At 37.5% G+C, this 16,873-nt stretch overlaps 1 protein-coding gene across 1 annotated transcript; it reads left to right on the forward strand.

Moving 5' to 3' along the window:
- Window positions 1-15,496: 15,496 nt before the first annotated feature.
- On the forward strand, window positions 15,497-16,823 carry Der-1 (derlin-1). The gene is made up of 5 exons (XM_065227379.1): window positions 15,497-15,837; window positions 15,907-16,110; window positions 16,177-16,325; window positions 16,386-16,496; window positions 16,562-16,823. The coding sequence occupies exons 1-5, from the start codon at window positions 15,685-15,687 to the stop codon at window positions 16,713-16,715; spliced, it is 771 nt and encodes a 256-aa protein (XP_065083451.1). The 5' UTR covers window positions 15,497-15,684; the 3' UTR covers window positions 16,716-16,823.
- Window positions 16,824-16,873: the final 50 nt, after the last annotated feature.

The raw sequence follows: 16,873 nt of genomic DNA on the forward strand, positions 1-16,873 counted from the left end.
CCAGTTTGCACCATAGGCTGTTGACCAACCGTTGCCCACTGGAGGTAACCAGTTTCATCCGTCTTGACTGCCGTATCGACAAGACCGTCTCGACAGGCATTGGTGTAGATGAACTAGATTGAAATCAATCCCGAATAGAAGCTTTTCTGGATGAAATCACGAGCCACTGGAATTTTTGCTGAGAATCGGATGAGATGGACTGAGTTTTGCTAGATTTAAAGAGATTCACGCTTCAGAGAATTCTTAGATTTTTTCGGAGCGATCCTCGAAACCGGTTTGTCGTTCTTAAATTCAATATATGACAGCAAATTCTCTCACTAGCTTCACTTTTGAGTAAACAAAGTATTCAACCAAGTAGTCAACCGAGTAGTCAACCGAGTAGTCAACCGAGTAGTCAACCGAGTAGTCAACCGAGTAGTCAACCGAGTAGTCAACCGAGTAGTCAACCGAGTAGTCAACCTTAGCAGCGATTGGCAAAACGTCAACACTCAACAGTGATGCCTTTTTATATTATATTGTTTGTGTCCCACTAGTCAAAGTGTACCCTATCGTGCCGAACAGTGTGTCATGCTGTGTTTTGGCACAGTGTGCAGAGTTGCCAAAACTACAATCGTTTTCGCGTGTGGATTAGTGGAAATGAAATTTCATTCAATTAATTTTGTATTTATTGTGAAAATTCATAGACAAGAATTTGTATCGAGTAGCTGTGGCCATGCTTGGCATACACAGTTTTGGTCACAAACTGCTCATTTGCTAATAACTTTGCACACAGTTGACAAAACGTAGTTCTGTTTGAAGCAGTAGATAGAATAAAGTTTAAGCTTGTAATAGGTACGTAAGAAAAGGTAGATTTTAATTCTAGTAATAAACTGTATTTGATTTTGCGTTGTAAAAATGAAGTGAGAAATGCTCGCTGCACATCTCGGACTTTAAGTGTAAAAATTCATTGGTGTTGATTCAAATGTTAAGATTTACCTACTCTTTGCATATCTATAGTAAGCTATGATCCTAATCTATCAATTACTTTAAAGAAAATCAAAAAAGTTATTAACAAATGAGCAGTTGGTGTGTACAACTGTGCATGCCAAGCATGGCTGTGGCATTGCGGTAATCGGTTTGTGCTACGATCGGTTTTACTTTTCGCTTGTTTGGTGCTCCACCTCCCCGCAAAGAAGAGTTTTACCGGGTTTTTATTCGTTTTGTTTTTGTGCTGGCGTTCTGCGTTCCGGACAATACACTTGAAAAAAAAGTTCTGAAGCTTTCACTGGGATGTTTTAAGTCAATTTTTCGGTCCTGAATGTTATCAATTAGTCGAAGAAAGAGATTTTTTACACACGTATAATGTAACCTGGTTTTAAGCTTCTCAGGGAAAGTTTCTCAACAAAAGCAAAAATTAAAGATTATGTGTACGGTTGTAAAAAAAAGGGGGAAACGATTTTATAGAATACCGCGAGTGAACAAACCGTTGCTATTTCGTAGGTGAAATTTGGTGAGATCTATCTGATTATAAATCAATGGCTTTTTTCCAAATACTATTAAATACGGTCTGGATTCTCAACCCAAGTATTTAACCAGTAAGCATTAAAGTTGGGCAACAATCTTGCCCTATATGTATTTGCAGAACAAAACGTTTTCAATGCTTATATACACTAACCGTTCGCTGATGGAAAGGGACTTTTTGAATGTTTTTTAAAACGTCAACCACTGCCAAATATTGATAAGCTGGCAGTTTATTTTTCATTAGCATCCAAAATGTGTCTCCGGAAAGATGCTTTTTTTTATGAGAATCACTTTCAGTTATTGAATAATTAGTGTAGCACTACAATTTTTAATCAGTTCTGTAGTTGATGGTAAACATTTCATATTTCACTTTTCAAAATTCAGCAGTGTCCTCCTCCGGGACAATGGCCCGACATCATTTTGTTCAAGCAAGTACTTAAGTACTGGAGACTTAAAATAACAAACAAAATAGCTGAGCGGGGAAGGTTCATGCAAGCTCGATAATATTCGTCTTGCACACAACCCTCTGCTGCACGATTTCAAAAATCTAAATTCTTGTGCAAATCCAAATCCTAACCAAATATAATCAAATTGAACACAGCTGTTGGAGACTTCAATACAAATCTAAATAGCAGTAGGAGCACCTGGGGTTGTACTGTAATCGACACTAGCATACTTGTGTAAATTTTAAAGTATTGAACGATTACCATTTGGTTTATTGGTCCATATGACCAATCGTCGGCAAAATGAATCCGCTCGAATCCAAACCCCATCTTGCGACATATCGTGTTCAAAGCGTAATTAATTTGGTTTTCACAATTCCGGAAAATATTGAAAATGTAGTGATTTCTAAAAATGGTTATCCTAATCGTTACGGCGAAAGAACCTTCAATGGAATCATTGCTTATTCAGTAAATTTGATAGCGGCAAAAAGTCCTGTGAAGCTTATAGCTCTGAATCTATTCAAATATCGAGCAGTGAAGAAATGAATGCAGAGTGGCTTAAAAATTTACAAAAATGCATAGTATCTAAATATCCTACCCCACTCAATGAACATTACATTGTTTGTACAAAATTTTACTTCCGTGATCGATTCCCATTTTCCCGTACGACGGAAGTTATTAATGTAAGGAAAATATATACAACTCTGAGTCACATGACCTCGGTCATAATTCATCACTAGGAGCAGGCCAATAACAATAATTTCCCACTCCAATAACCGGCAGTCAGTGAGTCAATTGAAACATCCGAATCGGAAGCAAATTTCGTGTTGGCAGTTAATAATCCTATTTCCTCCTCCTCCTCCTGTCCTGCATAGTAGCCAAGGATACAAGCGGAAACACATACCTACCGAGGAAGAAGGGCACGTGATGCCCTGCGTTTGGAGTGGAATATTGTGAACGTCGTTTCGGCACGCGGCCGATTGCGATTCCAGTCGATAAGCTCATCTTTATTATCTTCGGCGGCTTCCGAATCAGCAAACAACAAGCCGTGTCGCCGTCGTCTTGTTATTTGCAGTTGATTTGTTTGTAATAACGTTTAAATGGTTTCCCGCAACACGTTCATCACACCCCTTTTCCGGTTATGGTGGGGGTAATAAATCATTCTTCCGCTTGTGCTCGTCCCGGTTGTCTGCGGCGGACAGGACTAGAGGAAGTTTGGCGTAATTGGGTGCGATAGAGTACCGTACTGATTGACTTGTGAGGGATTTGATATCAATAGAGTAAGTTTAAAAAAAAACGGAAAAGTAGCTTTTTGGAAATTGAAAATTTAATCTGAATATGTTCAAAATAATCCACAAGCACTCATTACAGTGGATATCTAGTGATCATGTCTTCGAAAATCGTTTAATATTGACGACAAGTTGATTACAGAAGTACTTTGCAGAAGTAGAACCAATACAATTCAACAGAAACTAGATCCCCACTTGGGCGTATATTGTGCGATACCTGTATAAAGAAAGAGAGAAGGATTAGTAATTTCCATTTAATCGAGTATTACTAAAAGACACTGAGAAGTCTACACATTGAAGATGAAATACGCGTATCTGTCAATTATAAACATTTAAGGTAGTGGACTAGAATGGAAATTACTAAGCCTTCTCACTCCCGCTCATAAGTTTGGGGTCACGCTTTAAAAGTAAAAGTTTTTTGCAAATAGCTCTGCCATTTTACGACCGATTTTCGACCTTTGTAGGTCATTTGAAAGGTATTGACTGAAATTTAGTTTGTAGGTAACTGGTTTAAAATATTTTACCATTTTTGTATACTATAACTTCTCTTAATTTGAAATGAAAGTGGAAGTAGATCCCTTATTCTATATCCACCGATATTAAAGTTTAGTTGAAAAATTTAGAATTTGCTTTAAATCAATAAAATAGTAATTCAAGTCATCTATCAAAAATTTGGGATCATTCCACAGTATGGTTTATCGCTGTTGTAAGTTAACTTGGAGTTTTAGTATAAATATAAGGACAATTATCATAAGCCACATACCAATATATTAAGTTACATTCAAGGCCTTTCATTTACTGTAATGAGACAAAAAATGGCACAGATATGAACAAAAAGACTAATCAAGGTCAGCCACAGTTTGGTATAATCGCTCAAATGTTTGAAATCATCCTGAATACAAAATCCGGAAAATTTCTGTACAATGACAACTTATAAAACTCTCGCAAGATCAAGCATTTTCATACTTTCAACTGTAAAAATTCCCACATTCATGTCGAAACTCTGAGAACTATATTAAAATTGATAACACGATCATCGATTATTCAGTAACTTTCGAAACGCCTGCAATTTCAAGAGCTCTTGATACTTTGGCAACTACTAAACTTTCGGAACTGCTATGTTTGTGTGTTTACATTTTACAGTCCATCTCTCACAGGCTGGCAGTGATTTAATGGGACAAACTTAGATGCATCTATTTTTTGGTAGATTTGTTTTTATTAATAGATGCAAATATGTTCAGCCCTGGAAATGGAAGGTGATATCTCTATTGTAAATTAGACGACCCATTTTAAGAATGACTGTTACACGTGCATTTTGAGGTCACCTACATTTACAATAAGCTCCGCATATCAAATGGATACCGTTCATGTAGAATCAAAGGTTTCCATCTTTGATCCTGGCGCGAATTTACTTAGATTATTATTTGGTTATATCTACGATGTTGATACGGGTTTTCTCCGTCATCAAACCTTGAAGATCCACCGATGTTCCTTCATTGGACTTCTATCCAACCAATTTCTCCGAGCAAACACACATTCACACAACCAGTCCGATTGGGTACGGCGCTTCCGTTTCACTGCACTCATTTCAATAAAGTTCGCTATTCCCAATGACAACCAAAGGATTTTCCCGCTTTTCGCACAGAATTTTCACCAAACACTCTGCAAAAATCACGAGACAAGCCACACTGCCTATTACAGTCGCATATGGAAAAGTAGGCATTGAGAAAATGGCAGTTGAAGTTAAGAAGTGAAATTTCCATTTTAATATTTAAAAAATCATAGTAAGATAATCGATAAGGTTGTCAAGTTAAAATCAATTGCAATGAAGCTTGCATGTTTTGGTATACTAGCGAAAATATGGCGATTCAAAAAGCAGAACTGTAACTTGACCTCTGTTCGATTTAATTTCAGGGTGAGACTGATATGCGATTACTTTGCTTGATGGGACAAGCTGACTTGATGTTGATTTCACATTTTTCAGTCCGTAGTTTTATCACGTAGTATGACTGATATGTGATTATAGGCAGCACAGTAGCAAACACAAAACAGTTCAGTTTTCCAGCACAGCCTTCGATCATTTTCTCCTGAACATCCGGAACTTCCCACACTACGGCTATGCTAGACTGTGTCCCATTTGGCGAATTTTCACTTAAATTTGACCGATGGAAGATTTTCAAACTAAGCTTTTCCTCACAGAAAATGAATCAATTTTGACAAACACCTTCTAGAAAATCAGCCGATCAATAATAGAGGGATTTTCGAACATTTTCATTTATTTTCGAAGTGCTAAATTTATGTAAAACATCACCAAATGGAACACAGTCTCGCTATAAATAATAAGTACGCTGAAATAACAAATATTTCCCCTAACTCGATTAAATTCAAATATTTCCAAGAAACTTCGTCTCCTTGAGAAATCTTAAAGCTTTCCCTATACCTACAAGCGCTGTATAACCACAGAGGAAACTCTAAGACCAGAAGGTCCCGAAAAAACGTGCTCAACTTTTGCTTCAGCTCTGGTACTCTCTTCGGTCCCAAGCTAATCGATGCACCCCTCGAAACATAGGAAAATCCACGAACCCCTCATTTTATCTGTCAAACTTTCATAGCTAATCAAAACAAACATAATATAGTACTAGAATTTTGACTAAAATGGGGTACGCTTATATATGTACTTGGGACCAATAGGTTAGTCAAGCAGTGAGCCAATTTAAAATCGTTAGTTTCCACCGGTTGGTATAACTCTCGGAACATTACTGACGAACTTCAGTAAAAACTACATGAACTTTTAACCCCTGGATCTTCTGGGCATCAGCAAATCTTAAAACTTTTTGGAACTTAAGTACTCTAAGAATTTGAAATATTTGCTGATTTGCAAGACATTTCAGAGTTTCAGAAGCCTCATCATTTCTTCAAAAAATAAAACATTAGCTCTCTTCAAAATCGTCACTTGTTCTGCGATTTATCCTAACGCTACTTCTTCTTGTTTGGTTTTATTATTGGGACTCTAGCTTTCTAAGCCTGTACTAGTTTTGCATTAGAATAATTGTGTGGCAAGTACAATCAAACTCTATGCGCAGGGAAGTCGAGAAAATTTTCAACCATCAACCTAGCCGCCTCCAACATGATCTTGCTTTATAGCTGCGCATTTACCAACTGAGCTAAGGGAAAACTACACTTTTCTGATTAATTCATTAGTTTATTATTAAATGAAATGTTTATACAATGTTCCTTCCTCCTCCTCGACCTATTTCAGTAATTTCGGACATAAAATGAAAATAATATTTGCATCGGCATAATGCTTTAAATAAATAGATACAAGAAGAGGTTGAAATACAATTGTTTGACACATAAAACCAGTCAAATTCGCTTGCAGAGTGTCACAATCAGCGATTTTACGACATACGAGCACTCACTCCGAGTGAACGCTCACGAACCATAAAATCGCTGATTGTAACACTCTGAAAGCAAAATTGACAGGTTTTATGAGTAAAACACTTTCCTTTCAATCTCTTCTTGCATCTAAATAGTACAAAATTTCATTATAACATCTAATGATTTCAAAATTCAGAAGCATATTTTTTTTATAGCAAGTGAGTGGAAGCAACCCTGATTTGAAGTGTGAAACTACAGTATATTTATTATGAATTGATTTTTTTTTTGATCATGTACAGACCACGTACAGATGGTGTAAATGATTATGATTATGATTATGTCAAACTGCAATGTATTTTTTTAGTACTTCATCCTTTTTGTAACTGCATAGCTCCGCTTTGATTCGTCAATAGAGCTTTACAAAATTTGGCAAATAATGAAAACAGATTGAAAAGGACGCACACAAGTACTTGCATTTAATTATTGATTGCATTACAAAAAATACACTACGGCAAGAAGTCCAAATGCTCCTCGAACCATTGCCATCCAATATCCTGGTACGAAGCTACTAAGGTTTAATAAAAAATATCAACTATTTAACTTTGTCCATTTACCAGTCGCTACTCTCCTCTAGCTAAAAAATGTAGACTGAATAATAAACTGGAGTAGCAACGAATCCGGATTCGACTTATTTTAAGCGTTTTTAGGGAACATTTCCCGAGAAGACAAAAGAACACCTTTAATGTTTTGCCATTACATTCCCACAAGCAACATCCTCACGATTCTAGATGGAGTTATTTCATAATGAAAATTATATATCGCACCGCATAATAACGGCAATCATTTGCTCGCAAGGGTACTTACAAAAAAGCTGGTCTAAAACTAAACCATAATTGCATCGAATCACCATCAAACTCATTTATCTCAACTCTTAATAGAAACAACTAACTCGACCACGGCCATATAACAGCTTCACAACTTGATTGACACTACATGCTCTGTGAAGGCTCGTTATTCAATTGAAGCACAATAACTCGATGCTTGCAGATCTGTCTGCAACGTCGTTGCAAAATGTACGTCTAATCATGCTTAAATTTTGATATCAACTCGGATTGCATCACACATTTTATCAACAAGATGATTCCGAACTTATGATCTTTTAATTAAAGTATATATAAGGCAAGGGGAAGAACAAACATTTATTCCATTTCGCCTATTATTATGGCAAGGCAGCACAAGGTTTACTTGAGCCTTTCCTGAGTTGTGGGTCCTTTTTTTTTGCTTCCACACAATCACTTGGCTCGTGTACAGCCAACTACCGAATCATCCAGCCAAGAGTGTAGATTGTAGATGGGAACTAGCTAAAAAAGATCAACTCTATATTTACACATGATCCACTTCTCCACCGGCCCCTGCTGATCTACCATGTTTGCTATTGCTGCACCACCACCCAACGGTTTTCCCACCCATCATTCAGTTACAATAGAGAGAAGCACTGAACCGGAGAAAAGACGCGCATATCCGTGTCCCATTCCTGCGTTAGTGTGTGCGCTTTTATGTATGTAGTACAATTTCACAGAGAGAAACATCTGCAGCACAGCGAGCAACCGACCGGCACTAATGTACGCCATCATCAGCAGCCAGTTCTTCGAACAGAGAGCATAAATCTAGATAGAGCTGGAATTAGGGCGTAACAGCTTTTGTAAACAATGACTTCTCGTGATGATTTCTATGAACTCAAGGCACGCGTACGCAAACCAACAAAACCATCGGGTAGGGTAAGTCTTCCTCTATCGGATGAAGATGATGGTTTGCATGGGCAAGCCTTGACTTTTTAGAAATCATCGAGAAAAGTCATTGTTTACAAAAGCTGTTACGCCCTAATTCCAGCTCTATCTAGAAATCATCTACTAGCGACGGTCGCTGTGCGTGGCAGCTGTACGGAGAACATAAGGTGAGAAAATCAAAAATGGAAACACTGTAGCAGATTGCAGCTGCTGCTTCTGTTGCTGCCATTGGAATGAAAAGGATAGCTGAAAGCAAACCAATCCAGAGAGTGCCCTGCATCAAACCACGCCTACTGCATGATTAATGGCAATACAGAAAAATAACATCGCATTCACTAACACTGCTATGTGACGGTCTGATAAAAAAAGCTTGCTATGTTTTATTTTCTGTGATCGCACACTACGCCATCAGCAGCGGTTGAATGTTTTGAGCAATTTTGGTCAATTAGTGGTGCTTCAGTAGTTGATGTGTACAACAAATAAGAAGTTTGAAAAAATGTTCGGAGAACCACTGAAGAATGCTGTTGCCTGAAGCAAATTGGAACTTAAATAGTGTGGCATATTCATTCATTATATCTACAACTTCAATGTGAGTGGCATTATTGAGGTCAAGCATAAAATATGTTGCGAATTGAAAATAAACATATACCTTATAACGTTGTTTTTCCTTTAAATTTTAGTACTATTGTATCATTTTAACTTTCACTAATTCAGTATTCAGTTTCACTATTTACTTTCACTATCACTTTACTACTCGCATCGCTCTCCTCCTTTTATACCTTCTATGTAAAAAGTGTGCGCGCATCTCTCAACTCCAAAGCAATATTATTCCTGCATCTTAAGCAAACCCCACACGGTAAGAAATATTGTCAATACTTACAAGTATTGACAATAATATTGATGATGTGAATACAGAAATATTGTCAATACCGATGTATTGACGTCAATATAAAATGTATTGACGTCAATATAAAATGTATTGACAATACGATTATTGTCAATAAAAGCAATCGTGTACGGTCCACATTAGGCTTTGAACCATTTGGTGGATTATTTTAACTTTTGGTTAAAATTTGACAGATGGAAAGTTATCGATTAACCCTGCTATCCGAGCGTGGTTATTTCTGACAAATAAGAAGTTAAATGTTGACAACCGTGGCTGAGTTCTTCTCGAAAACCGGTCGATCGACAGCACAGGGGTTTTCGAACATCAAGAATAACTTTCGAAATGTCACTTTTAACCACGAGTTAAATTTAACTCGACAAATGTTTCACAGCCTTAGATAGTCACTCCCCTCGAACACTTCTAATTTATCATTTTTTTATATGTCTATTTCAGTCTTCTCAATCAAAATAATGCGATTCAATAGAATAAAAAATGTATCTATTTTGCACTTCGCAACGCTGCAAGAATTCGATAAACTCGAAATCTCTATGTCGTACACGGACGATCAGACCGACTCAGGCTGTGTTTGGTGATTTTTTTTAAATAAGGCAGATGAATTTTTTTTTTCAATTGATTATATGATTTGAAAAGTAGCTATACTGAAGATCCGAGAGATGTCGCCCCTTCATTGGTAGGAAAATCATTGTTGCAGTATGGAGAATATAAAAAAAATCCACGATTTGTGACTAAACGTGCTTTCACAGAAGGAAACAAATTAACGAGTTTTTACCTCCACGGAACCGAATGTTGTTCATTTAAATCAAAAATATAAATGTTCATTCTATAAACATATGAATAATTCAAAATAAATTAAAAACATGTTAGCAACAAAAATATATATGTTTGAATTAAAGTCAAAAGCATGTTTATTTCAACAATATAGAATTTGGGTAAACGATTTTTAGCGTGTCCTGCCTTTTTTTCCTTCTTGTTTACATTCGGAAAAAAAATTGCTCCAGCTTTGCCAATCAACTGAAAACGGCCGGCAACAAAACCGAAGTCATGGATCCGGAAACCCACCTAGGTAAGTGTCTTAACAAAGTTCCAGCTCGATAAAACCGGAGGAACCCCACAGTATCGTCGTTACTTTGTCGTTTCTGATGCCGATCCCTGTATCATCCTCCTCCACAACTGACGTCAGAAGAAAAACGAAAATCCGAAATAGATTTTGAATCTATTCCGGATCCGAAAATAGAAAAAGGCCGGTATAAGAACCAGCATTAGAAACGACAAAACGACGCTAATATCCCAAATGTTGCTGGTTTTACTGAACTGGAACCTCCGGACACTCACCCCGATGGGTCCCCGCATCTCGGACCAGGACCTCAACATCCAAAGCCCACCCTTAATCGCACCCGAAAAAGAGCAGGAGTTTAGATGCCCTGTCTGTAGATCGTTTTATTTTCATCTCTTTGCAATCAATTTTTTGCTTTCTCCTACATTCAAATGCTAATATAATTTAAAATTAAGTATGTTTATTTCAAACATAAGAAGCATGTTTAAAATAAACATATTTATTTTTGTTCGCATAGTTGTCAAACCAAACAAAAATATTCACCTTTATTTTCAACACGAATATTTATAAAATAAATGTAACATTATTTTTATTTTAAACATAAATATCACATGACTTCAAACATAGAATACGTTTGAAATAAACCTTGTTTATTTTTGTGGCCAGAACAAACTGAGTTTACGTTTAAATTTACCTCAAATATTTTTGTTTCAACGATAATTTTTTCTGCGTGTCACTATAGTAATGTACTAGTGCAATTTTTGTGCATCTAAAACTGCTCATAAAGACGATAATAAATAAAAACTGAAAATTTGCATGCATTTCCAAATGGTTTCCTACCATTCACATACATTCGAAAGTGGCTGGCCCTCTGGATGTGGATGATGTCAAAAACAACAACACATTATTAATTAAACCTGCAATGCTACCAGACTTATATCTGACCGATAAGGAATTAATTTTGACAACCGCATTCTTGAGAAAAGGCCGATCAACGACAGATAGATTTTCGAACATTTAAATTTATTTTGTAAAATTTAAGTGCAAATTTACCAAATGGAACACACACACTTAAACAGAGGCCCTGAGTTCGGTAAAAAAAATTATCGTCTTAGATCGGTAATGCTAAAAATTACGGATGTTTCGGTATTTTCTCGCTTTATTGCTGAAAACTGTAAATGAAATGACCGAATTTCGGTAATTTCATTTTAATTTACCGAAAACGGTAAACATTTTTACCGGCAGGTCTGTAAATCAGCTTCATCACTGACTTCGGTGAAATATTTTTCTGAAGTTTCGGTAAACAAAGCGTTCCATTACTGAGTTCGGTAATGGTCTAAGTAAACGTCAAATCCACCATATTGTTATTTTCGATCGACTTTAAAAGCGTTCGTGCTTGTGAAAAATAAAAAGGTGAAATTATGGAGGCTGTTATTCAACACCAAAATGAGAGAATCGTAGATATTTTCCGTAAATAATTAATTTTCGTTATCTTAATAAATACCGATTACAGATGGCCGATGTTGTTGCTTGTTTTTTTCTGTCGGTCCAAGTTCCATTCCCGTTGGCGACGATCTGAAAACAGCATTTGGAATATTTTTCCAAAGCTTCCTTGTTTTCAGTGTAGCGCCGAATCCTTCCGACAAAAACTTGGTTTTATTCATTGGTGGTGCAATTTGCAACACTAACTTATTGATCACGACAGCAGCCAAATTTTTTCATGGGTTGCAGTGATCGCCACCTTGAAACAATATTAAAGCAAATTACAGTTGAGTCGGTTACCTTTTTAAAAAATTACAGATCTCTCGGTAATTTTCGATTTGCATATCGTCCACAAAATTACAGTTCTCCGGTAAAGTCGACTACAAATCAAGCAATGCACATCGGTAAACGTTACCGATCGTTCGGTAAATTTGACAGCTAATTTTGCTGATCCAGTTTACAGATTTTTCGGTAATGTTCTCGATTACCGAAAACATTACCGACCGTTCAGCTGTTGAGAATTCGGTAAATGAATTACCGAAGTCGGTGATTTTTTCTAAGTGTGCAGCTTCAGTTTCGTCAAAAATTAATTTACTCAAAAATGAGTGGAATTTTTCGTGCTTTCTGGGGAAACTTCTCAAATAAGAGAAAAACCGATAGAGATTTTCATTCAGTCTCTTTTTATACTCCTTAGAGTAGTGCCAAATTTAAGTGAAAATTCAAATATCGATACTTTTTCGAAGGGTATGGGTAGCTTTTGTAAGCAATTCATTTTATCGTTGATTTGGCGTAACTATGGTCGCTCGCCCGTACCTACTAACACCAACCGGTGGAAACTAACCATTTAAAAATTGGCTCACTGCTTGACTAGCCTATTGATCCCAAGTACTTCTATAAGCATACCCCACTCTTGTCAAAATTCTAGTATTGCACTACGTTTGTTTTGATTCGCTATGAAAGTTTGACAGATAAAATGAGGGGTTCGTGCATTTTCCTATGTTTCGAGGGGTGCATCGATTAGCTTGGGACCAAAGAGAGTACCAAAGCTGAGCCAAAAAGTTGAGCAAGTTTCTTCGGGACCTTCTGGTCTTAGAGTTACCTCTATGCTACTAGGCTTAGAGTTACCTCTATGGAGTCACCTCTATGGGACTATAGTGCAGAAACCCAAAAGTAGGTAAAGCGAGTCAAAGTTGTTTTCATTTACTTGTGTGCAATTCGTATGGAATTTTCCACTTTCTACCCAAAAATAAGTTATTTGTACCGTAAAACGGGGTAACATTGATAGTTTTTTAAAGAATATTCTAAATAATTTTTACGACAGTGAATGTTTTTCAAATTTTATATTTTCAAAACAAGTACTGTGGATCCAAGAGTCAATTCGTTAAGGCCCAAACGCAATGTGGGTGGAAGCGGAACGGAAACGGAAATTTTGACAGTTGTCACAAATGACATCAAGAAGCCTAACCGATGTCGATTTGGTTCTAACTAGTTTTCAATCGGACAAGTAGGCTTACTCAGATCGGGCTTTTCCGCTGCCGCTGCCGTTCCGCTTCCGCTGTCATTGCGCTTGGGCCTTTAGTAATATCATAGAGGTAACTCTAAGACAAGAAGGTTCCGAAATAACGTGCTCAACTTTTTGGCTCAGCTCTGGTACCATCTGGTACTCTCTTCGGTCCCAAGCTAATCGATTCACCCCTCGAAACATAGGAAAAACCAATAACCCCTCATTTTATCTGTCAAACTTTCATAGCGAATCAAAACAAACATTGCGTAGTACTAGAATTTTGACTAGAATAGGGTACGTTAATCGTTTGCTTGGGACCAATAGGCTACTAAAGTGGTGAGCCAATTTAAAATCGTTAGTTTCGTATTGATTGTTGCTATTAGAGTGTAGCCAAAAGTAGGTAAAAGTGAACTGGCCGTTGGGTACTTTTTTCTTACCGTGCAGGAATCAATTGTGATAAACACCTTCTTGAAAATCTAAACACGGAACCGATTTTTGTTCATTTAAATCAAAAATATAAATGTTCATTTCAACAATATAGAATTTGTCGTTTCGGATCCGATCCCTGTATCATCCTCCTCCACAAATGACGTCGGAAGAAAAACGAAAATCCGAAATGGATTTTGAATCTATTCCGGATCCTCCAGCCCCCCTCCTCCAACACCGAACGTAGAAAGAGGCCGGTATGAGGACCAGCTTTAGAAACGACAAAACGAAGCTAATATCATAAAGTTTCACTGGTTTCACTGAACTGGAACTTCCAGACACTCACCCCGACGGTCCCCGAATCTCGGACCAGGACCCCAACATCCACAGCCCACCCTTAATCGCACCCGAAAAAGAGCAGGAGTTTAGGTGCTCTGTCTGCAGATCGTTTTTTCATTTCTTTGCAATTCATTTTTTGCTTTATCCTACATTCAAATGCTAATATAATTTAAAATTAAGTATGTTTCTTTCAAACATAAGAAGCATGTTTAAAATAAACATGTTTATTTTTGTTCGCATAGTTATCAAACCAAACAAAAATATTAACGTTTATTTTCAGCACGAATATTTTAAAGTAAACGTAACATTATTTTTATTTGAAACATTAATATCACATGACTTCAAGCATGGAATACGTTTGAAATAAACCTTGTTTATTTTTGTGGCCAGAACAAACTGAGTTTACGTTTAAATTTATCTCAACTATTTATCTTATTTTTTTTTTTCAACGATAAATTTTTCTGCGTGAAGGGCCACCTCCAGGGCCACCCACATTAAATCCGTTTACGTTACGTTGACGTAAATTTGACAGTTCGGCAATGGATTTAGCTGTCACTTTGCCACAACGCGTCCGATCCGGATCTAATGTGCGTTGGTATTAAGGATCTTCAACAGATGGATTATCGAAAATTATAATTTATTTCCGAAGTGTCAAATTTAAGTGAAAATTAAGCAAATGCAACACAGCCAAATAGTGCAACGGCATTATTTTGCAGGAACGTGTGTTGATCTTTCATTCAGTCTAAAGTCAGCAAAACTTTGCTGATTTTCAGCAATTTAAATTGGGTGTGTACACGAAACGAAAATCAATTATTTTATTTATGTGTTTCACTTATACATTTTTGCCAAAACATCAGCCTTATACGTTCCATAAGACAAACCACATAGGTCCTATAAGAATGCATGAAAGGTATGTGTGACCGCTTATACATTTCATTTGAAACATGATCTTCATTAACTTTTTGCAAGGCGTCTGCTTATTGATGAATCTAATTACGGTCGACCGGCTGATGGAAATGATATGAAAATGATAATGACGTTTTGCTATCTGTCAAATCGTATGGAATATTTTTAGTACATCATCACTTTTATAGTTTTGGAATCCAAACCTAGGAGTCGCATGCACTGGTTCAGTTTCGCGTAAAATCATCTATTAGTTGATTTATACATTTTATGAATAATCAGCAATCGAAATTTGCCAAAAAGTATAAGGAGATTTCTATCCGTGACGACCCTTCGAACTCCGCAACAGAATTTTTTCCGTTTGAAAATGCAGATTAGCTTGCACACAAACCTCAGCATAACGCTCTAGTACTTCCCCGGCAGACATCCCTGTGGAAAACTCGGCGGCTGTCATCGCACATCTCCCTTTGCGCGTATCATCGTCGAACACGTATTTGACACAATCAAAACAAAACGGCACCCGCAATTTTGGTCGGAAAAAGTGAAATCTCTTGAAAAAGTGATGAATGTCTCGTGGAAATTGCGAGAATAGTTCAAATTTCCACGTTCGACATTGCGAGCTTTTAGTTCAGTGTGAAATAATAACCGAGGAACGACAATTCCTGTCCCAAAATGAGCGACATCCAAACATGGTACAAACAGGTTCCGATGTTCACTCGGCTGTGGCTCTCGGCCACGGTCGGAATCAGTTTACTGGCCCGCTTTGGAATCCTTCCACCACAGTATCTGATCCTGCAGCAGTATCCACTGTTTAAACAGTTTCAGGTAGGAACTTTTGCATCTGGTTTAGTTCAATAAGATTTTCTACTCTTCCCTCAATCTTATCACATCTAGCTATGGCGACCGATGACGGCAGTCTTCTTCTACCCACTGAATCCGGCCACCGGGTTCCACTTTATGTTAAATTGCTTCTTCCTATACAACTATTCGCTTCGTCTGGAGACCGACCACTTCAAGCAGAAACCGGGGGATTACTTCTACTTGTTGTTCTTCAACTGGATTCTTTGTGTCTTGATTGGGCTGGTCATTGAACTTCCCGTAAGTGATCTGAATACGAAACTCAATTTTTAAAGCATAATTTACATAACTATTTTCATTTTCCAGATTTTGATGGACCCAATGGTACTCTCCGTCCTGTATGTTTGGTGCAAACTGAATAAGGATGTCATTGTGAACTTCTGGTTCGGTACTCGCTTCAAGGCCATGTACTTGCCGTGGGTTTTGCTGGGAATGAATCTGATTCTTTCCTCGGGGTAAATTCAAAGCTCCAAACTTTGAGAACTAAATGAGTAACTAATTTACTGTGATTACAGAAGCATCTTCTCAATCGTCGGTATTCTGGTGGGTCATGCTTACTATTTCTTGAAGTTCATCTACCCACAGGAACTGGGTGGCCCAAGCCTGATTGAAACTCCGTTCTTCGTGTGAGTAATTTTTGATAAATTTTCAAATCAGACGAATTGCAAGTTTTCCTCTTTCGAAACAACAGCAAACGCTTTTTCCCGGATGTCACCGGTGGAGTGCACGGGTTTGGCGTCCCTCCCGTCGGTCAGCGACCGGTCAACCAACAGCAGCCACAGCAAGGCAACGGATTTGGATTCCGACATGCATGGGGACGTGGCCATATTCTGGGACGCGATTAAGGTAGGTTTCTGTGTCGACATGTCGGAGTGTTCGGAATTTGTAAATATAATTGTGAACCAGTAGCTTTTTACTCATCATCTACCGAAGCTCTGTTCTCGCTGCAACGTAAATGCTAAATCTAGTTCTAACTTTTTTATGTGAATCGAATCAATGGACT

The sequence above is a fragment of the Ochlerotatus camptorhynchus genome, unplaced genomic scaffold (assembly GCF_037179485.1).
Source record: "Ochlerotatus camptorhynchus isolate MF236.1 unplaced genomic scaffold, CSIRO-AGI_Acam_v1.1 ptg000274l, whole genome shotgun sequence".
Lineage (NCBI taxonomy): Eukaryota > Metazoa > Arthropoda > Insecta > Diptera > Culicidae > Ochlerotatus > Ochlerotatus camptorhynchus.

Bases quoted from the DNA above. Each gene is read 5' to 3' on its own strand.
- Der-1 (XM_065227379.1), top strand. From the start codon at position 15,685: ATGAGCGACATCCAAACATGGTACAAACAGGTTCCGATGTTCACTCGG. The intron at 16,326-16,385 runs GTAAATTCAAAG...CTGTGATTACAG, and splicing joins AATCTGATTCTTTCCTCGGG to AAGCATCTTCTCAATCGTCG. The intron at 16,497-16,561 runs GTGAGTAATTTT...TCGAAACAACAG, and splicing joins ATTGAAACTCCGTTCTTCGT to CAAACGCTTTTTCCCGGATG.